This window comes from Heptranchias perlo, chromosome 15 (genome assembly GCF_035084215.1).
Source record: "Heptranchias perlo isolate sHepPer1 chromosome 15, sHepPer1.hap1, whole genome shotgun sequence".
Classification (NCBI taxonomy): Eukaryota; Metazoa; Chordata; class Chondrichthyes; order Hexanchiformes; family Hexanchidae; genus Heptranchias; species Heptranchias perlo.
Window position 1 is genome coordinate 33919999 of NC_090339.1, and position 23480 is coordinate 33943478.

Consider the following 23480-nt stretch of genomic DNA (forward strand, 5'->3'; position numbering starts at 1 on the left):
TAACAGTTTGATTGCCATGTTGGACAAGTATTGCCTTACCATCATGACCTATTACTTTACCTGGGCCTTTCCATTCCCTATGACCCTCTCTTTTATAGTATACCAAATCTCCTGAATTGAATTCTGTCTCAGATGGTCGAATACAATGTCTCAGTGCTCTACGAATTTTCTCTGATACCTCAACCTTGATAAAAGCCTGTCTCCCTGCATGCATAGCATTTAAATGCTCAGAAAAAATGGCACTAATTACAGTACCTTCTAGAGTAGGAGGATTATCATAAAGAACAGAAGGTAATTTGAGATTGAGCCCATAGACTGGTTGGTAAGGATTATATCCTCCAACCATCTGAAGAGAATTCTTTGTATGAACTGCCCATGCTAGGGCAATTGACAATTTACACTCTGGTCAATCAGCTAAAATTTTATGCATCATGCTATCAATCACAGCATGATTCCTTTCACAACGACCATTGCTGAAAGGGCTCAGCTGCTCTATTCATGACAATTATATTCATATTCTCACACATATCTCTGAACTCCACGTTAGCGAATTCACCTCCATTATCTGTCAAAAACTTTGCTGGTGTCCCAAGTCCAGTCCCGATCCATTTTTCCATAATTTTATCTAGAATAACCTTCTTCTCCTTACTATATATTACTGTAGAAATATTAAATCTTGGAGCCAGGTCAATAAAATGTAAGATGAAAACATTTCTGTCTTTGTCCCATACCTTTAGATCTAAGGCAACTACCTCGTTAAAGTTACGAGCTAATGGAACACTTAAAATAGGACGTGGGGGTGTCCATCTATACTTACAGATTTCACAGTTCTCACTAATCTCTTCCACGAGCCTTGTATATTCTTCATCAACTACACGTGCATCTTTTAGCAGGATCTTTAAACATTGACAAAGTAGGGTGGGCAAATTGGCTATGTAATTTTAAGACAATTTTTTATTTCTCTCTTTTCCCTATCTCCTGATGCCATTAATACTTGTCTAACACGCTGATGAGAAAGATCAGGTTTTATTAAGGGGATACAATAACGCCCTGTCTGGGTAAACTGCAAATCAACCGATTTCCCCAAAATGGTTGCCTCATCATGTTCCATGTCAAGTTTCATTTTTGCCTTTTTCACGGAATCTAAAAGCATACGTATCTCACTAGAGACTACATTTGTACTTATAAAATGAGTTACTCCAGCTATCCTACATGGAATTACCACTCTCTTGAGTGACCTCATGGTGTTGTCATCTCCAAACCTAAAACATGTAGAACTTTTATATTCCTTAACCTTGCGTCAATCCTCACTACTTAGTGAATCAAGATAACATTTTAACCAACCTACTCCGCATACAGTTGAAGTACATGCACTATCTAACACTGCGCAATTAAAGGATCCGTGACTAATACATTCATCACAGGATTAAAACTCCTTGTGACCAGTACAATCTGTTCAGATTCATCATTATCTTAATTCTCTTCCTCAGAACTACTTTCTTTATGCATCATTTCAAAGACCCTGCGTCTTCGCTGTGGGCAATTCGCCCTATAATGATACTTATCGTATCACTTAGAGTCACATCTAAAGCATCTACGGTTCTTCCTTGGGCATTCCTAAGATTCATTCACTCTTTATTACTGTCCCAATTTTGTCTTCTGTTGATATAATTTGATTTGCTGTACCTACCTTCATCAGCAATCTGGCTGTCTTTAATCCTTCCGTCATATTGACGTCTGCAACCGGTCTCTTGAAAATTTTGAAACCTGGTCTGGTGCCTGCATTTAGTATCTGGAACATTTCAAAATCTGGTAACCATCAAATCTTCTATTTGTTGTGTCACGGCGGAAGGCTCATTTGTTCCATGAAGGCTGAAGAGAATGACTGTTTCCCCAGGAATTTTTTTAAGGCAGCAGACATTTGATCCAACAGAGTCTCCTTTTCCGAGAATTGGACACCAGTTATGCCCAGTTGCCTGTCCATATGAGACACCTTAGCACAATCTAGTAATTTAAATGCTAGTACCGACCCAGGAATTTCCAATTTGAACTTTGTCAGCCTTTTGTAAAATTTGTTGAAGTCGATGATATTCTTTTCCATTGAATGACCATCTGTTTTCCAAAATCTATCAAATGCTGACCAGACCTCATAGGCACGTAACAGGTCATCTTTCTTGTAGATTTGATCCAGAAATTCTATTAGAAAGGTAAAACCTTTATCATTATCCAAAAGATCTATAGTAAAGATAGAGCAGGAGGTAAGAGAGGAGGGGGAGTTGCGTTCTTGATTAGGGAGAACATCACGGCAGTAGTGAGAGGGGATATATCCGAGGGTTCGCCCACTGAGTCCATATGGGTAGAACTGAAAAATAAGAAGGGAGAGATCACTTTGATAGGATTGTACTACAGACCCCCAAATAGTCAACGGGAAATTGAGGAGCAAATATGTAAGGAGATTACAGACAGCTGCAAGAAAAATAGGGTGGTAATAGTAGGGGACTTTAACTTTCCCAACATTGACTGGGACAGCCATAGCATTAGGGGCTTGGATGGAGAGAAATTTGTTGAGTGTATTCAGGAGGAATTTCTCATTCAGTATGTGGATGGCCCGACTAGAGAGGGGGCAAAACTTGACCTCCTCTTGGGAAATAAGGAAGGGCAGGTGACAGAAGTGTTAGTGAGGGATCACTTTGGGACCAGTGATCATAATTCCATTAGTTTTAAGATAGCTATGGAGAAGGATAGGTCTGGCCCAAAAGTTAAAATTCTAAATTGGGGAAAGGCCAATTTTGATGGTATTAGACAGGAACTTTCAGAAGTTGATTGGGAGAGTCTGTTGGCAGGCAAAGGGACGTCTGGTAAGTGGGAGGCTTTCAAAAGTGTGTTAACCAGGGTTCAGGGTAAGCACATTCCTTATAAAGTGAAGGGCAAGGCTGGTAGAAGTAGGGAACCTTGGATGACTCGGGAGATTGAGGCACTAGTCAAAAAGAAGAAGGAGGCATATGACATGCATAGGCAGCTGGGATCAAGTGGATCCCTTGAAGAGTATAGAGATTGCCGGAGTAGAGTTAAGAGAGAAATCAGGAGGGCAAAAAGGGGATATGAGATTGCTTTGGCAGATCAGGCAAAGGTGAATCCAAAGAGCTTCTACAAATACATAAAGGGCAAAAGGGTAACTAGGGAGAGAGTAGGGCCTCTTAAGGATCAACAAGGTCATCTATGTGCGGAACCACAAGAGATGGGTGAGATCCTGAATGAATATTTCACATCGGTATTTACGGTTGAGAAAGGCATGGATGTTAGGGAACTTGGGGAAATAAATAGTGATGTCTTGAGGAGTGTACATATTACAGAGAGGGAGGTGCTGGAAGTCTTAACGCGCATCAAGGTAGATAAATCTCCGGGACCTGATGAAATGTATCCCAGGACGTTATGGGAGGTTAGGGAGGAAATTGCGGGTCCCCTAGCAGAGATATTTGAATCATCCACCGCTACAGGTGAGGTGCCTGAAGATTGGAGGGTAGCAAATGTTGTGCCTTTGTTTAAGAAGGGCGGCAGGGAAAAGCCTGGGAACTACAGACCAGTGAGCCTGACATCTGTAGTGGGTAAGTTGTTAGAGGGTATTCTGAGGGACAGGATCTACAGGCATTTGGAGAGGCAGGGACTAATTAGGAACAGTCAGCATGGTTTTGTGAGAGGAAAATCATGTCTCACGAATTTGATTGAGTTTTTTGAAGGGGTAACCAAGAAGATAGATGAGGGCTGTGCAGTAGACGTGGTCTACATGGACTTCAGCAAAGCATTTGACAAGGTACCGCATGGTAGGTTGTTACATAAGGTTAAATCTCATGGGATCCAAGGTGAGGTAGCCAATTGGATACAAAATTGGCTTGACGACAGAAGACAGAGGGTGGTTGTAGAGGGTTGTTTTTCAAACTGGATGCCTGTGTCCAGCGGTGTGCCTCAGGGATCGGTGCTGGGTCCGCTGTTATTTGTTATTTATATTAATGATTTGGATGAGAATTTAGGAGGCATGGTTAGTAAGTTTGCAGATGACACCAAGATTGGTGGCATTGTGGACAGTGAAGAAGGTTATCTAGGATTGCAACGGGATCTTGATAAATTGGGCCAGTGGGCCGATGAATGGCAGATGGAGTTTAATTTAGATAAATGTGAGGTGATGCATTTTGGTAGATCGAATCGGGCCAGGACCTACTCCGTTAATGGTAGGGCGTTGGGGAGAGTTATAGAACAAAGAGATCTGGGAGTACAGATTCATAGCTCCTTGAAAGTGGAGTCACAGGTGGATAGGGTAGTGAAGAAGGCATTCGGCATGCTTGGTTTCATTGGTCAGAACATTGAATGCAGGAGTTGGGATGTCTTGTTGAAGTTGTACAGGGCATTGGTGAGGCCACACTTGGAGTACTGTGTACAGTTCTGGTCACCCTATTATAGAAAGGATATTATTAAACTAGAAAGAGTGCAGAAAAGATTTACTAGGATGCTACCGGGACTTGATGGTTTGACTTACAGGGAGAGGTTAGACAGACTGGGACTTTTTTCCCTGGAGAGTAGGAGGTTAAGGGGTGATCTTATCGAAGTCTATAAAATAATGAGGGGCATAGATAAGGTCGATAGTCAAAATCTTTTCCCAAAGGTAGGGGAGTCTATAACGAGGGGGCATAGATTTAAGGTGAGAGGGGAGAGATACAAAAGGGTCCAGAGGGGCAATTTTTTCACTTAAAGGGTGGTGAGTGTCTGGAACGAGCTGCCAGAGGCAGTAGTAGAGGCGGGTACAATTTTGTCTTTTAAAAAGCATTTGGACAGTTACATGGGTAAGATGGGTATAGAGGGATATGGGCCAAGTGCAGGCAATTGGGACTAGCTTAGTGGTATAAACTGGGCGACATGGACATGTTGGGCCGAAGGGCCTGTTTCCATGTTGTAAACTTCTATGATTCTATGATTCTATGATCTGCATGCATCTCAGAAAATACCTTACTTCTGATTTTACTTTGTTCAGAAAGCAACAACGCCAAGGCCATACCTTGTTTTCTCTTTGGTAGAGTAGTAACTGTGTCTACATATCAATCTCATTCTTCCACTGGTTATATGGATGATTTAAACTTGCTTTCTGCCATTTTCCACAATGGCCACTAGGCTTTCAAGTTTTCTTTCTTTTTCTTTTTTTTAATGTCAAGAAGATGCTGCCAAAGTCACAGTAAGTGAAGAGGTAGTTGGAATACTGGATAGGCTAAAAATTGATAAAGACGAGGTATTAGAAAGGCTACCTGTACTTAAAGTAGATAAGTCACCCGGTCCGGATGGGATGCATCCTAGGTTGATGAGGGAAGTGATGGTGGAAATTGCAAAGATACTGGCCATAATCTTCCAATCCTCCTTAGGTACAGGGGTGGTGCCAGAGGACTGGAGAATTGCAAATGTTACACCCTTGTTCAAAAAAAATGTAAGGATAAACCCAGCAACCACAGGCCAGTCAATTTAACCTCGGTGATGGGGAAACGTTTGGAAACGATAATCCGGGACAAAGTTAATAGTCACTTGGACAAGTGTGGATTGATTAAGGAAAGCCAGCACGGATTTGTTGAAGGCAAATTATGTTTAACTAACTTGATTGAGTTTTTTTGATGAGGTAACAGAGAGGGTCGATGAGGGCAATGTGGTTGATGTGGTGTATATGGACTTCCAAAAGTGCCGCATAATAGACTTGTCATCAAAGTTGAAGCCCATGGAATAAAAGGGGCAGTGGTAACATGCATACGAAATTGGCTAAGTAACAGGAAACAGAGAGTGCTGCTGAACGGTTGTTTTTAAGACTGGAGAGAGGTATACAATGGTGTTCGCCAGGGGTCGGCATTAGGACCACTGCTTTTCTTGATATATATTAATGACTTGGACTTGGATGTACAGGGCACAATTTCAAAATTTGCAGATGACACAAAACTTGGAAGTGTAGTAAACAGTGAGGAAGATAGTGATAGACTTCAAGAGGACATAGACAAACTGGTGGAATGGACGGACACATGGCAGATGAAATTTAACGCAAAAAAGTGTGAAGTGATACATTTTGATAGGAAGAACGAGGTCAAGCAATATAAACTAAAGGGTATAATTCTAAAAGGGGTGCAGGAACAGAGAGATCTGGGGGTATATGTGCACAAATTTTTGAAGGTGGCAGGGCAGGTTGAGAAAGTGGTTAAAAATCATATGGGATCCTGGGCTTTATAAATAGAGGCATAGAGTATAAAGCAAGGAAGTTATGATGAACCTTTATAAAACACTGGTTCGGCTGCAACTGGAGTATTGTGTCCAGTTCTGCGGACCGCACTTTAGGTAGGATGTGAAGGCCTGAGAGAGGGCAGAAGAGATTTACTAGAATGATTCCAGGGATGAGGGACTTCAGTTACGTGGATAGACTGGAGAAGCTGGGATTGTTCTCCTTAGAGCAGAGACGGGTGAGAGGAGATTTGATAGAGGTGTTCAAAATCATGGAAGGGTCTAGACAGAGTAGATAGAGAGAAACTGTTCCCATTGGTGGAAGGGTCAAGAACCAGAGGACATAGACTTAAGGTGATTGGCCAAAAAACCATAGGTGACATGAGGAAAAACTTTTTTACATTGCAAGTGGTTAAGATCAGGAATGCCCTGCCTAAGGGGTGGTGGAGGCAGATTCAATCATGGCTTTCAAAAGGAAATTGGATAAGCACTTGAAGGGAAAAAATTTGCAGGGTTACGGGGAAAGGGTGGGGGAGTGGGACTAGCTGGATTGCTCTTACAGAGAGCCAGCACGGACTCGACGGGCTGAACCTCCTTCCGTGCTGTAACCTTTCTATGATTCTATTTGTGTAATAAAAATACCTAGCACAACCATACGGCTGGCACAATGAATGTGGAGGTAAGAAATAGGGTTTAAAGCCAAATGATAAAGTGACGCAACACACCAAACCCGCTTGATAGCTGATGAAGTGGAGATGGTGCAGAATGAGCTGGTAGCAAGGAGGGTGGTCCCGCTTGCATTTCCAGCACGCCCTCTCAGGACAGGTTTTTCATGCCTGAAAGGAAGTAGAAGAAGAATACTTTAGGGTAAAGCTGACTGTTATGCTACTGGTGGTGCCAGCTGCTGCTGTCCATGCAACAGAAGGTACAGCTATATAACTGACTCTGAAATTGTACATCCAGTTCCACACAATCATTGCCAATTAGATGTGCTTCTGCCTGTAAATGTAGTTGGGAGGATACTGGCAAGTGGGTTCAGTCTGTCTCTGTTATAGCCTGACCTGCTTGGCATCCCTCTATTGTTTCTCCTCCTCTTCCTTCAAAAAGCATAATTGAAGGAGGATTCCCATTCAGAAACACATTTATTGCAGACACACAAACAATGGAAACAGAAAAGAAACAAAATAAAAACAAGAAAAAATTGAGAAATAGCATAAAGTTGCTACTACAAATCTTATTGTGGAATTCTTTAAATACTTTTCCATTAACTGCAAACCCTAACAGCCCTGGAGGTTCTTGGGCAAGTGGATGATTCATACTAGCATGTACATCGGAAAATTGTGTGGCCATCTAAATAACGTCATCAGCACCTAATATTAATATAATTAACTGCAAACCAGTGGGCGCTTCTGTCACCAGTACAAAACCCAACTAGAAAATTGGAACTAGTATTAAATAGATGGATTCTCCAATTTTTCTGATTGGTTATGCCCATTAATTAGGTGTAACCAATTGGAAAAATCTACCCTAAGGAGTCAAAATTGAGTGAAGTTTAGAAAACAAGAAACCACGGAATCCTGAAAAATGGCCACGTCACCATTAAATTTCTAGGCCATCATGTCTGCTCATTTCACAGCCCAAATATGGTTGAAAGAAAGAAAGACATCATTAAAACAGATTATCTGGTCATTATCTCATTGCTGTTTGTGGGACCTTGCTGTGCGCAAATTGGCTGATGCGTTTCCTACATTACAACAGTGACTCCACTTCAAAAGTACCTCATTGGCTGTAAAGCATTTTGGCACGTCCTGAGATCATGATAGGTGCTATATAATTGCAAGTCTTTTAATACAGTTACCTTAACATAGCACCCCAAACAATATGACATCACTCACACTCCCAGCGCCGTTCCATGCAAAATTGGCATTTATGGCGCCCGTTTCCGACCTGATAAACAGCTGAAATATCTACCAATTTCTACCCCACTGATTCTCTTAGAATTCCAGGCATTGAATCAGGCCTGAACCCCCAAGTGAGCCCCACTTCTGCCACTGGTCAGCTAAGCTGACAAAGGAAGATGAAAACAGATTTTTTTTTTCTTTTGACTTCATGAACCCACAGGATTGCAATTCAATATCAATGAAATATCTGTGTCCTAATTGCCTAATTAAATGCATTCCTTGAGTGCAGGGTATGAAAGATCTTTGTGTTTTCTGAATACAAATAAACCATTTTTAAAGGAGCCAAGTATCAGAAAGTGGAATTTAATTCCAAGAGGAAATATTTCTTATGCTGCCACCTGTTCTGAGGAATAAATGGTGACATAAAGCGTTATTGACCTTTAACCTCTTCATTTGCAGTCATGTGATGCATGCAGTATCCATCAATGATATGGAATGTGGCCACCTATCTGCCTTAGCCACTCGACAAGTGAAGATTAATCGGGACCCTGTACACGGTTTTGGATTTGTGGCAGGTAGCGAGAAGCCTGTGATAGTACGAGCTGTGTCACCAGGTGAGACATGAAAAGTTTTTTTGGGACTTTTTTATGTTCAAGTGTTTCATCAATCTGTGTCTGCTCGACATCCTTAACTAACAATAAAGATTTACTTGTTCCTCCCCTCATTGAGTCAAACCTTGTTAAAAGACCTAGCAAAGTTATTCTTATAATGCATTCTCCATTTTTGTCACCAGTTTTCTCCCCTCCTTTCCGCTCCTGAATGCTCTGCCTCATGCTGGAGTGCAATTACGTGGGCAACAACTGCCCTCGAGTGCCTCACCCAAGTGGCTACTCTTCATGAGTGAGCCAAGTGAGTATTAGCATGATATTTAACATTGGGGAACGCCACTGCCAAGCCCCAACTTGCTCTTCCCATTATCAAGAGTGGGAACCTTGTCTTTTTTTCATCCTCTCCCTAACATTCCCATTGATGGGTTCAAGTTATTAAGGTTTGAGATACTCTGCAGGGTATAATAGAACTTCAGAAAACTTGTTATCAAGTTTCAACGGTATGTCCTACTTGATGGGACAGCTGTGTATTCCTGCTGGGCTTTAAAAATTCATACCTTGGGTCCTTGGTGAAAGCTGCCACATATGTGAAATGAAATAATGGCTGCACAGAAGCTGGGTCTTTGTTCTGTTTGAACAGCCATATTCTTTTTTTCACCAACTTCCTCCGTCAATTTGTTTCCATCCCTGCTGACCTGAGGTATTGACTCCTTGCAGAGATGCCTTCCTACAGTACCAACTATTCACATGTGAGCCTTGGCAGTGAATGCTGCCAGGTCATTTCATCACAAGGGCCATCACAGTGCAGTCCAATCCTGACCACACATGACATCCACATGCGTGCAATTATAACAGGAGCCACTGAATAGGAATCAGGAGCAGGAATCCTGATCAATTTACTCACTTCTAATCCAGGGACACTTAAGCCAATTATGGAACCCTTATCGCTGCCAAGGCTGAAATCAACTAATTCAAGCTTGATTAAGCCTGAGATTATCATGGCTCAATTAAACACTGGATAAACATACTGAGCATATTGGTAGAGTTCTGGGCAGTCATGTTCAAGCAGCTTTGGAAAAATAGAACACTGAGTGCAGATTAAAAATTGACCGTGTTTTCTTTCAAAGTCATCAGTGTGCTTCCCTAATGACTCCATTACTAATTACACTACCTAGTGTGGAACTGAGCCACATAGGCAAGGAAAGATCCAAGGTCTGTCCTGAGATGGCTGATCTCAGCGAAGGAAGCAGTTAGCCCGTATAATTGGCCTCAGTGCCCCCGGCCTAGGTAGGGGGGTAAAAAAAATCATCCAGCATTCCCACTCCTAATGGCTATCCAGTGACTTCAGCTGGAAAATCTATGTGCTTAAAAGCAGGATCTGGCATGGCTCTGATGATCCCCATGGTAAATTAACCTGCTGACAATCCCTGTGAATGAAGAATGACTACTTGGGAGAGGTACTAGATAACTGCCAGTGCCTGTGGTACCGTAGCCAAGCATGAGTCAGGAACTTGAGATGAGGAGAGGAGATAATTGAAGGGAAGGAATTAGTGTGGCTGACTGTCATGCAGGTTATATATTTTTTAATTAATTTTGTTTGAAACACTTTGCTGCAGTTGTGTTTGTAATGTTCCCTGCTCCGAACTGACCAGTTGCATGCAGGGAACATCATGGATCCTGGTGCAAATAGAACCAATATGTTCCTCATGCAGATGACCCTGCTTCTCTGCAACCACCAGCTTCCTAGTGTTGCTACTAATAATAAGTTGAAATATTGCCTCCCCCAGTGCCAGGTGTACAAATCCAATAGTTTCACCCATCAAATCCCTCTCATATAAAAAAAAATGTCAGTACAGTTATAGAAATGGAGAGCTACCATTTCATTTTCCACATGAATTACAGTTTTATTTATTTTTTAAGTTGTATTGGCTGTATATAGACTCCATAAAGCCAATTTTATGAAATTGTACTTCCAATGTAAAGCCTCACCTGCCAAGAGCACATACCAGGAATTCAGGCACTTATTAAGTTGAAAGCTGTGAGAAGGATGTAGCTGAATTCCCAATATACACTACCAATGGGCAAGGCTCTAAGCCTGGAGCACAATTTTGTAAAATCAGTCATCATAACTCAAACTATTTATAGGTAGAAGTCATGAGAGGCCTCGCAGAGACCAGACGTAGATCTCCGCAGGTGAAGGGCAATACTAATGTATTAACCGGTGGCAGATGTTAACTTGCAACACATCATTCACATTATACCCCCTCTTCCCTTCCCCACTGCTATTAACATTAGCAATATCTTTGGCTGAGCCACCTTTGTTTATACTTGGTGCATTTTCTTTGGTTTTCAATCATATCCAATTCGATGACATGCATCTTCAACAAGAACTCTGGCAGTGACCAGCTGCACTACTACCCATCACTGCAATTAAAGTCCAGTCAGAGCTGAATGAAATCACTTCATGAATTTTAAATGGTACATATTGTGGAATATTGCCAACACCATGGAAGATTACAAGGTTGTTATCTGATCTTGAGGCTCGGATGACAGTTGGTCTTGTGATTTATGATGTTACTTCTCAATTAATTTCCTCCCTTGGAATCACTCCTGAATGTCTATTATTCCTTATATAATGTAAGCAGCAGCACAATTAATAAGTGAAAGAATCGGTTTGACTCTCGTAAATCCCTGATTATAAAATCCTGTTGTTACAACAAGCTTCATGTCACATTTTTCAAAGCAACAGAAAGAAAATACTTTCAACAAAAAATTAAAGATACAAATTTTGTTCTTCTAATAGCTCTGTTGGTAAGTGCATTGCCTGAGGCGGTAATGAATTATCCAGACCAAAAAAGTCACAGTTTCAGTCCCCTGCCTGTGGTGAGCTAGCTGATCTCCAGTGGGGCAGCAATTGGGGTTCTATAATTGATTTTAGTGCCCCTGTGTTAGGGATGGGAAAGCTTAGCCAGAGTTCCCACTCTTGAACGCTGTCTGGTGATTCCTGCTGGAATTTGTATGTAAAAAGTTGTCAGATAAAGACAGGAACAGGCGCAGATGCAATGCTCCCTATGGTCAAATAGCCTGACTGTCTAGAGGCTGGCTGGAACTGTACTCCAACAAGAATCAGCACCTTTGGGGAGAGGACAGGATGGAGAGAATTGACGGGGGAAAAAAAGTGCAAACTTCAACAAGAGAACTGGTACATTGGAAATCTGCAGATTTAATCAAATAAAAATGGTTGTCAAAGCATTAGAAGGCTGATAGAGTACTATAATCTGTCGAAGCATTACAGGTAGGCAGTACATTACATTACATATAAGCAGTGTATTCAGGCAGGCAGTGTATTACAGGCTTTTAATACATTACAGATAAGCAGTGTATTACAGGCAGGCAGTGTATTACAGGGCTGCAGCGTAATCAGTTTGGACAACACCTCTCAACCTCATGGAGCCATCATTTATTCTATGAAACAAGCGGTAGCATATTTCTTCATAATATTGTTATCACAATTTTGAACTATATCAAAAAAAAAGTTTAATATATTTTTATTCTATTGCAATAATGCTATACCATTTCTCAAAGAAAAAATTCACTTGTGTAGATTGTCAACTTGCTACCCAGGCATAAAACTAGCTTTACAGATCAGCACCAGTTATAGAAACCACACGATTTCTATTTCCAGTTGGTGTAGTTTCTATAACAAGTGCTGATCTGCAAAGTTAGTTTGACACTTTTTAGCAAGAACTAAGCAGTTTGTTTGGTTCTTGACCAGTCTGTTTGGCCACTAGGTGGAATGCGGTGCAATGATGAGGTGTTCCATTTCAGGCTATGTAGGAAAAGTGGGTTTTATCCAGCTTTCCCGCCTTGAATTACCACCACTGAGCAACTTCAGAATATGGATAACATCAAGGTGCCCCTGACCCTACACAGTCCACAACATCTATGCAGGAGGAAGAAAGAGATTAAAAGAAGAAAAAGGGTGGGGGGGTGAAGTGACACTTTTGTTTAAAAGGCCTTTAACTGCAGAAAAGTAAAATCTAAAATAAATAATTTTTCTAAATATATATTTGTGAAGATTGACTTAATATAACATGATGTTTGGTGACCCCAGTGAATCTGTTCTGAATAATATTGTTCTTGTTTTTAAACATTTTTAAAATGTTATTCTGATTTACAGTTGACTTTGGATGAAGGCAGTCCTAGTGAAAACAGAATTGTTGCCTAAAAACAGAATTCTTATTCATTCCCATTGTACAAAACTCCAATGGACCAAACCACTCCTCATCCAATCTGATTATGAAGAATTCTAATGGACTAAACCACTTGCCATTCATTCCCATTGTTTAGTATCTCAATGGGCTACATCCCTTCCAGTTTGCTTGCATTATATAGAATTCCAATAGACTAAAAGGCTGCTTCTGCGATTGAGCGCTCCTATTGAGGAATGGTGCTCACAGGGAGTGCTGTAGGCCTGTGATTCCCCTACCTGCATTCCAGGTGAGCATCACTCCTCACTAGGAGCATTCAATTGCAGGATCTGCCCTCAAGTTTCTTCCCATTCACTTGCAATTTAAGAATTCCAAACTATTTCCTATTCTCTCCCGTTGAATGGAATTGCAGTGTACCTTATTAGTAAAGTTTCCAATAAGGTAATATTTAAAGTAATTCAAATAACCTTTGTTACTTAAGACATCAGCTTTGGCTCAGTGGTAGCATGCTTGCCTCTGAGTCAGATGGTTGTGAGTTCAAGCTCTATTCCACAGACTTGAGCATGTGATCTAGACTGACAGTAGGGAGCGCTGCCCTGTTGTAAGTGTTGTCTTTCGAAAGATGCTTTAAGCCAAGGCACTATCTGCCCTTTCAGATGGATACACAGGATCTCATGGCACTATTCAAAGAAGAGCTGCAGAATTCTCCAGGTGTCCTGGCCAATATTTATCCCTCAACCAACATTACTAAAATTGATTATCTGGTCATAATCTCATTGCTGTTTGTGGGCTTTGCTGTGCACAGATTGGCTGCCGCATTTCTTACATTGTAACAGTGACTACACTTCAGCAAAAAAGTAATTCATTGGCTGTGAAGAGCTTTGAATGTCCTGAGGTTGTGAAAGGTGCTATATAAATGCAAGTTCTTTCTTTACTTTATCCTTGACATTTAGTATTGCTCTTTGTGCAAGGGCATAATTTTCCAAAATCCTAATCATTCCAGACTTCAAATGTACAAAATCATTTTCTCTTAACTCTCAATATCCAAACTTACTGATCAAGGGAATCACATCCCAAATGCAAGGCTAAAGATTCCCCCTTAATAAGAATTCATATATGTGTTGTTGCATCCCAAATCCTTGCCCTTCTTTCCCACAACTCCATGTGTGAATCTCTCCATTCAGGATTCCACCCCTGCCACCACACCAAAACAGCGCTAATCAAAGTCACAATTGACATCCTCTGAAACCGTGGTGGACCATCCCTCTTCATCCTTCTCGACCCCCTATAACCTTTGATACAGTCAACCACACCATTCCCTACCTAAACCCCTCCATCTCTCCACCACCCTTTCCTCCTTTAAGATCCTCCTTAAAACCCACTTCCTAATAGCTCCTTCTTTGGCTCAGCGACCATTTATTTCTGATTACACCTCTGTGAAGTGCCTTGGGATGTTTTCCTATGTTAAAGATGCTGTATAAATGCAAGTTGTAGTTGTTGTTCATGTTTGAATGCACATTTTATTGAATGATGTGAGTCGAGCACACACACAGTCAAGTTTAAAGCTTAAGGGTATATTTCCTTCCATTCATTAATGTTAGTAAAAAGGTTAGCACGAATATAAAGAAGGCTTCCTTGCTTTATGCTCATGGCAACTTTTTTGTGACCTTAGTGAAGAAAGAAAATATATCCCTAGTGATGAAATAGCTTATTTTATTAGACCATGAAGTCCATCTATTTATATCCAAATCCAGGCAGCTAAAGTTTTCATAGAATCAGAGAATGATACAGCAGAAGGAGGCCCATCATGCCTATGCCAGCTTTTTGAAAGAGCTATCTACTCCCCTGCTTTTTGCCCTTAGCCCTGCAAATTTTTCCACTTCAAGTATTTATCCAATTCACTTGTGAAAGTTATTATTGAGTCTGCTTCCACCACCCTCTCAGGCAGTGCATTACAAATCATAGCAATTTGCTGCGTAAAAATTATTTTCCTCATGTTGCCTTTGGTTCTTTTGCCAATCAACTTAAATCTGTGTCCTCTGGTTACTGACTCTTCTACCACTGAAAACAGTTTCTCTTTATTTACTCTTTCAAAACCCTTCATGATTTTGAACACCTCTATCAAATCTCCCCTTAACCTTCTCTGCTGTAAGGAGAACAACCCCAGTTTCTCTAGTCCCTCCACATAACTGGAATCTTTCATCCCTGGTACCATTCTAGTAAATCTCCTCTGCACCCTCTCTAAGGCCTTGACATCCTTCCTAAAGTGTGGTGCCCAGAATAGGCCACAATACTCCAGCTGGGGCCTAACCAGTGTGTTATCTATGTTTTGTATAATTTCCTTGCTTTTGTATCCTGTGCCTCTGGTTGTATAAAGCCAAGGATCCCATATGCCATTTTAAAAGCCTTCTCAACTTGTCCTGCCACCTTCAAAGACTTGTGTACATACGCCCACAGGTCACTCTGTTCCTGCACCATCACACTTCAGACATTGCACTCCAGACATCGGACTCCAGGCATCACAGGGGTTATTTTCAACTGCTGACTGCCTGTTTCCCACCCGAAAATCGGATGCCTGGCAGAGGAAAATCAGGCAGGGGGGATCTTTGGCCAACCTTTGGAAACCCAAAACCTGCCTGCAATTTTAAGGTGGGCCTGTAAATGGGCAAACAGCATGCCTGCGTGTTTTGGGCGGGAGGCTGTTTAAATATGCAAATCGGGGTCCTACACTGTTGTAGGATCCTGATTGCAATTTTGAAGTACAAATAGATGAAGTATGTGTTGGGCACAGTCCGCCCATTTGTACATTTGTTTCAGAAGGCGAGTGGCCTAACCAGCGGTCGTTAAAGGGACCTTTGGTGGCCATTCCACAAAAGGGCCCCAAATCTTATTTCCTTTATTCCTGTGAAGCCAGGAGGAACAGAATGACTCCCCCTGGATCCAATCAGATTAAAAAATAAAAAGATTTTTAAAAATACACCGTCGGGATGGTGGGACCGAGCTGAGCAAACAGGCCCGCTGCCGGCCTACGTTCACCCTTTCTGGGATTGGCTCCATCCCCCCGGGCCTGATCTGCCAGTGGGCTTAGCATAGGAGCCAGCCGCTCTCCTGCACTCTCCCCACCCTCCACCACCAGCCCCCCCCCACACCTGCCCAAGCCTCTGGTTGATATTGCAGATTGGGTCCTGACGACCCAATCTGCAATATTTAAAACAGGACCCTACTTCCTTCCTAGGGTGCCATGCTCACCTGTTCAAAACAGCAGATTAATATGGGGACACGCCAGAAAGGAAGCAGGATTGGTGGGGGTAACTGACACCCGTTATTTTAACTGCCTCCCCCCCCAACCCGGTTTCCCCCTGGTGGGGGCAGTTACAATCAGGGCCATTCTCTTTTGGAAATCTATGCTGACTATTTTTTATTATTTTCTCTGTCTCTGGATGTTTTGTTATCTCCTCTTTTAGCAAAGATTCTAGTATCTTTCCTACCACTAACATTAAGCTAACTGGTATATAGTTCCCTGGATTAGTGTTATATCCCTTTTTGAAGAAAGGAATTACATTTGCTGTCCGAAAGTTATCTGACACTATTGGTTTTTCTATTGAATTTTTATATATGGATACTAAAGCGTCTGCTATCTCCTCCCTAGTTTCTTTGAGTAGCCACGGGTGCAATCCATCTGGACCCAGGGTCTTGTCCTCCTTAAGTTGGCTAGTTTGTCTAGTATCTCTTTCTTTCTATCTCAACGGTTGTAATCCCTGTTGACTTCTACCATTGTCATTTCCTTTTTGTCAGTGAATATTGAAGCAAATTATCTGTGCAGTATTCCTGCCATTTCAATATCATCTCCTATGAGTTTATCTTGCCCATCCCTTAGTGGTCCTATCCTATCTTAATTCTCCTTTTGTTACTTATGTGCCTATAGAATACCTCACTGTTTCTTTTCATATTCTTTGATATTTTCATTTCATGTTTTCTCTTTGCCTTCCTAATTATCTTCAATGGAAATAAAAATTGAGAGAGATGTAAAACGGGCTGCTGATTCGCTATCACCCGTTTAACACTATCGCACAAAATTATCCCCATTAAGCATTACGCTAATATCTCACATTGAAATTTCAAAAACTATGTCATTTGATTATAGCATAATATTTCATGATGAGAGTCCTCTCAGGATTGAGCTATCAACACAGGAGCCTGTAGAATTATTTTTATTAGAAAGCAACTTTACTTATTTAACTATTTTCATCAGGGATCAACCCAATTTCTGTTTGGAGTAAATGTCTGTATTTCTCTGTTAGGCGGTCCATCGGAGGGCAGACTCATACCAGGCGATCAGATTCTAGCCATAAATGATGAGGGCGTCAGCACTGCCCCGAGGGAAAGAGTCATAGACCTTGTAAGGTAATCATTTGTTTGTTCAGCCAGTTAACAACAACAACAACTTGCATTTATATAAATCATCTTTTACCTCCAACAATCGGGTCTCCGGGAAAAGGGGCTAAGCTCCCTAACCTCACACAATATTTTATATCATATTTTTGAGAGACATTCTTGATTTTAAACTGGACTGTTAAACCTTTGAGAGCTTTAATAGCATTTATGCACCAAGAAAAAAAAGAAATTTGTTTTCAGTAATATCATAAAACAAATTGCTGTTTTTTCCACTGGGTGTTAAAGTTGGTGACCATGGAGTATTGGGTCAAAAGAAGTGGAAAACCAGGTAAAGTGTAGCAGCAGTGTCTGATGATGGTATTAAAGTTATCCTGAGTTTTCTGCCATTTTCAAAGACTGAGTACAAACACTAATGAAAATGTAAATGAACATTTGCATGTCAAGGCCTTGTTAATGACATGGCTTGAAAAAAGGTTGCATTTTTCTGCTGAGTGAAATGATCATAGGAATTAGCTCATGTTCTGAGCTTGAGTTAATTTAACTACCGGACTGCAACAGTAGCAGGTACCAGCAGCGGAAGGGTTTTTGAATAACGTCACGGCTACCTCAGTGTCTCACCGGCTTGGGGGTAGTTTATGTTCTGTGTGATTAGTTTGATATAAAGTCTGCACTGCCCACCGCCCCAGAGAGCCGATCTATCATGGCAGAAGCAGCTACCTTGATCTCACAGAGAAGCAGTGTGTGATACGGCTCAAACTCACAAGCTCAATTCATTGTGACTGAGTTGTGCCAAATGGTGCATTGACTGGACCCATATAGCTATTTGTGCACCTACTAACAATCCTATAATATACCAGAATAAGAAAGGCTTCTAGTTCATCAATGTGTAAACGGTATGTGACCACCAGTAAAAAGTTATGCCTTCCCAGGAAGCATGCATGACACTTACATTCGAAGGCAGACCAATATCTCTAAACTCTTCAAAAGATAAGGCTACTTGGCAATAATAGAAGATTGTAAAACAAAGCGTGAACAATCCAAACACCTAAAACACTGGTTGAGCACTTCAAACATTTCCTCAGTGAGCATCCTTGTTTGCATAACTACATTGTTGTATTTGTTTTTGTAAATATGAACTAAGCTCATGGCTTGTGGCATGCACACCCTTTAAGTGTGCACCAGAACAAATATAATGATGCAAATGTGAGAACTAGGACACTCCTTAAGCAACCATTTGGAGTGGACAGGCAGTGCTTTGGCTGTCTGGGTTGTTCAGAGAACAGCTTACAATATGCTATAAGCAAAATAGTGACCCTATGCTGCAGACGATTAGCATAGACAAAAGCATCAGTATGGACTTGAGTGAAGAGCAGCAGCGATCCATGGAATAGCAAAAAAATGAATATGCGAAACAGCAGTAAATGAGAGGCCATACAAGTGAACACATAGAGGCATCAGGAGTTCATTTATAATGTCTTGCAGGGAGCTGCATATTGAGACATATGGCTTGCATGGAACATATGCATGGTGACTATAATTGTCTCTACCTTCAAGCAAAGAACAGGATTGGATCACACAACTGTCCTCATGGCTAACTGGTGCTGCCTTTTGTGCTTAAATAAAGAAGTGATATCTTTATGATATCTGAAAGATCAAATAAATTTATTGTATTCACAACTGCAACATTGCATCTGAGCCAATAATTTTCATTGTGTCTCCAATACTGTACTTCACTGGCCTCGTATTAACCCCCACCCCTTTGGGCAGGAAAGCATTGGATGAGGGGTTAAAATTCTGAAAATTGAGAACCCATTTGCAAGCCACCGCGTTCCTGGCCGCCATAATGTCATCGGCAACGCAATGTAATTTTAAGGTCCACGCAGGAGATGACTGGCCAGTAGAGGCCCAGGCATGTTTAAAAACTTTGCCTGTCTTTGAACTGCTTGTGGGCTGCCCCCAGTCCCCTCAACTAGTCCTTGGGCCTCCCCAACTCCGGCATCCTCACGATCTTCGGGGAACCCCCAGCCCTGGCATCCCCCCAATTGTACATTGAAAGGAAACGCCAACCTGTGCTTCCCACTGTGATACAACTTATAAATCTTAAATGTTACCACTGAAGAATGTTACATTCTTCAAAGAATTAAGGGTGAGGGCTTGGAGCCTGTGTGTACTTATATACATCACTGATATATTTGTACACAATGTGCACTTAATGTATAAGAGCAAGCTATACTCAGAAAGTAATCGTTTGTTGAAATGAAACGGTCTTTCCCCATTTCGTATACAGCGGATAAAAATGATAAGGTATTATCTGTCACATGACTGAAATATAAATAATATTCTCCTTGCTAAACCACATGACTGTGTTTGAGTTTAAATTATGGTCTCATATGTCTACTGTGTTGGAAGCTGATCTGGTAATGTGCTGTATTTTGCATAATCGTGATTGTGGCCGTTGATGAGACGATAGAGATACCGAACTTCCATTTAGAACAGAGATTAGACTTATGAAAATATTAAAATATTGAAATAATCATATAAAAACACTTTTCTTAGAAAAGAGAAAAATACACCCTAAAGCTCTGCTGAATTAAATATTTCTTTGATTGTATTATGCATTTGAAATTGTACAGAATCATTGTATGGTTATGACCTTTGTTTTCTATTCAATGCCTTTGAAATGCTGGATTTGAAATGCTAGAAAGCTCTAATGTCTCCTCTGTCTTTTTGCTAAAGAGTGCTCTGAATTTTAAACCCACCACTTCTGCAAGCAACAAATCTTGTAGGGGAATTTTAAACAAAAAAATTGGATTTCAAACGAAAATCACCAAACTCACTGCAAAAGACAGAACCCAACGCATTAAATAATGAGAAGCTGCTGTTATCGTACAAGAGTAGATGACCTATCAGTCACTGCTGACACTTGTTTGATATAAGAGACAGTTTTTGGATTGATGTGTGATGGCTGCGAATGACCTTCAGAAGTGAAAGGATTTGAGAAGTCGATGGGAAGCAGTGTGTTTTTATAAACAAATTCAATGGGGCAGTCATCAATAATTAGTGGTATTAGCAGTACGGTAGTGTAGTGGCTATGTTATTGGACTAGTAATCCATTAAGCTGTCAGATTGTCATAAAAACTCAACTTGTTCACCAGTGGCCTTTAGGAATGGAAACCTGCCGTTGTTACCTGGTCTGGACTTTGTGACTTCAGTCCACACCAACGTTGTTGACTCTTAACTGCCCTCTGAATTGGCCAAGCAAACCACTTGACTAGCAAGATACAAATGTGTCACACTGCTACAAAGATTTGCAGCTGTTCAAGAAGAAGGCTCACCACCAGCTTCTCAGAGCAACCAGGGATGGGTAATAAATGCCAGCCAGGCCAGCAACACCCACATCCCAAGAATGAATTTTTTTAAAATACCAATCTGGGATTTTATTTTTAATTACCTACTCCCTGTTGATTTTAGACAGTTTTTCACGACACTGCTGTCATACCATTTTTAATAAAGAAATTCCCAAAAAGTTCCCCTGATGGTAAAGGTAGCACTCAGTGTACCTTTAAGTCATATGGACCAGAAGTCCAAAATTCCAGCCCCGGTTTGAGGTAAATTAGTAGATCAACAGTTGGGTTTCTGCAATTGGTCTCACTGTCCCTGTGCTACAGAGCAGAAAAACCAGCCAGGGTTTCTGCTCCTTATTACTATCTGGTGAACCCTGCTGGAAATGGTTCATGTATAGATGTCAAATGAAGACTGAAGCAGGCTAGGCTTTGATGCCTCATCACAGTCAAGTATTCCATCAATGCTTACTCTCCAAGCTGTCACTTGAAGAATGGCTCTTGAATGAGGTACAGAAAGCCTGCCAACCACCTTTGAAGTGTACCCAATATGAACCACTGCCTTGAAGAAAAAACAGGTAAAGGGAGAAAATGGAGAAAGAAATTGAAGGAGAAAAAATAAACACATTTAAGAATAACATATCTGTACACTGTATCGCTAAGATATCCCAAGTGTTGCTTTTTTCCTTCATTTAGGATTTTATCTTTAAGAATATACTTCCTCTTTAAATTAGCTTATTCAGTCAGGTTTAGTACAACCATAGGTCTGTTGTGTGCTCATTCAAATGAGATCCCAGAAGGGTAACGGTGACCTTGGAAAGAGTAATAGCAACATTCAGGAAGGTAGCAAGAATCTGGAGATTGGTTCGCAATGGAACATTCATGGAATGTATTTCAGTCTGCTGGGATTAAAGGGCACAGAATGTGAAGGGACTTCATCTGGGTTAGAAAGACAGGGCGATCGGCAATTTGATGACATTGGTGTTGGATGTTGCTGCAAATTATTGTTATCTGAGTTTCAGTTAAAAACAAGTTTTTTCCATATTCAGTTCACGTTAGTTCAGGGTAGCTGAGTTGAATCTTGAATTTATAAATGTAGGCTACCTCCATAAGCATTCAGAACAGGAGAACTCTATTAAAGTGAATGGAAAATACTTCAGTTTTGTACTATTAAGTGAATGTGATATAAATTGCAGGGTTATATACAGGAACTGTAGTGTGTTATGCACAGAATTATTGGCAAAGTACAGTGCTTTACACATAGGATAATGTACTGGCTGCAGAGGCTAGCTCACATCGTGAGGTGTATTATATGTAGCTTAACACACAGGCAGTGTATTAATTGGCTCTTATCATCTGTCTATCCATTATGTTGCAGTCATGCTTTGATCTCAGCATTTTCCTCTGGGGTGATGACATGTGCTTGAGTGCACCACAGAAAAGAAGGACATAGGTTCAATTTCCACCCCTCCCCCCCCAATTCTAATCAGTTCTTGATAGGGGCAGCGTCAATTGGGGGCCACAGATTTTCTCCATGGGAAACATGCAGATATATCAAACAGGGATGTCTAGCAGCCAACCAAAGGCGCACTGCAAAGAATTCTGGGCAGCAGAAGTGCATGTCCTGGAAGATCTAAATCATGACAGTGAAGTGCTGCAAAGAAAATTAAGTCTAAATCAGTGCAGAAACAGGGAGACTTAATCATACTAAAACTATCAGATTTGTGTTCTACAACTGAAATAATACCCTTTACTGTACAGTCTCATTTATATTTGGACTGAATAGCAGTAATAAACCAGCTTGTTGGAAGGCTGGTGGATGAGAACCGTAGCCTTTTTGTCTATTTATTGCAGCTGTATTTAGATTCAGACAGGGCATTACTTATCAATGATGCTTCACTTGAATGTTGCCTGTTGCTGCTCGGTTGCTAGGTGACCTCAATTTTCATTTGAGGGGCATTGCAGACAGACTTGAGGGCAGCTTCTCCTGACTACTAATGGAAATAGGTCTGTTACATAAGAAACACCGAGAGGAAGCAACACAGACACACAACAGTCTGAGAGAGAGAGAGAGAAAGAGAGAGAGAGACAGGCACACATACAAACGTGAAAAGAGAAATTGAGCATTTCAACTGAAACAGGTAAAAGAAGAGATTTTCAGTTACTGTTATTCAATTAGCCCTAATCGGTTTAACCCAAGGATGACTGTTAACTGCCTATAATAACCATTCATTGTTGCATACAACTCTCACATTGTTTTGACTGCTTGCTGCTTGTTGAGACCTGAAACTACACATGATCTTTTTAGTACAAATCAATCCAGTAGCAATAATATGGTTGAAATCAAAGAATAGGATGTAATCAAGATGACTAATTTACAAGATATGAGAATCCCAGTGATGCTTTTAGCTGAACTGCTTCCCTTTTCATATTGTGCTCCTTTGCATCCATCATTGCTTGTTATGTATAGACAGACAGCAACATCTTCTCCTCAATGTCTTTTCCTCATTCTCTCAATAGGATAACAATTTGTGATCCTACTTTGTGCCAAAATGCTATTCTACTCTTTAGGAAGTTAAACTATACAGTAGAACCCATTTAGAATCAATTCTGCTAAAGCTCTGAGGATACATTTTCCTGGGTTTAGCACCCATTTTTTTGGGTGCAGTGTAAAGGAAAATTGAGTGCTATAGCACAATGCCAATTTAGAGTGCTGGGTCTGATCTGCTCAGGTTTTGCTGCGTGGCTGTGGCTTAGCAAACGACAGCCACCAAAGTGTCACAGACA

At 41.0% G+C, this 23480-nt stretch overlaps 1 protein-coding gene across 1 annotated transcript in view; it reads left to right on the forward strand.

The window, feature by feature from the left end:
* The first annotated feature begins 8604 nt into the window (after positions 1-8604).
* Positions 8605-23480, forward strand: part of frmpd3 (FERM and PDZ domain containing 3) — a 98203-nt gene continuing 83327 nt past the window's right edge. Inside the window, exons 1-2 of the mRNA XM_067996727.1 lie at positions 8605-8752; positions 17259-17361. Coding sequence (XP_067852828.1) covers positions 8605-8752; positions 17259-17361 — 251 coding nt within the window. The remainder of the gene's footprint in view (positions 8753-17258; positions 17362-23480) is intronic.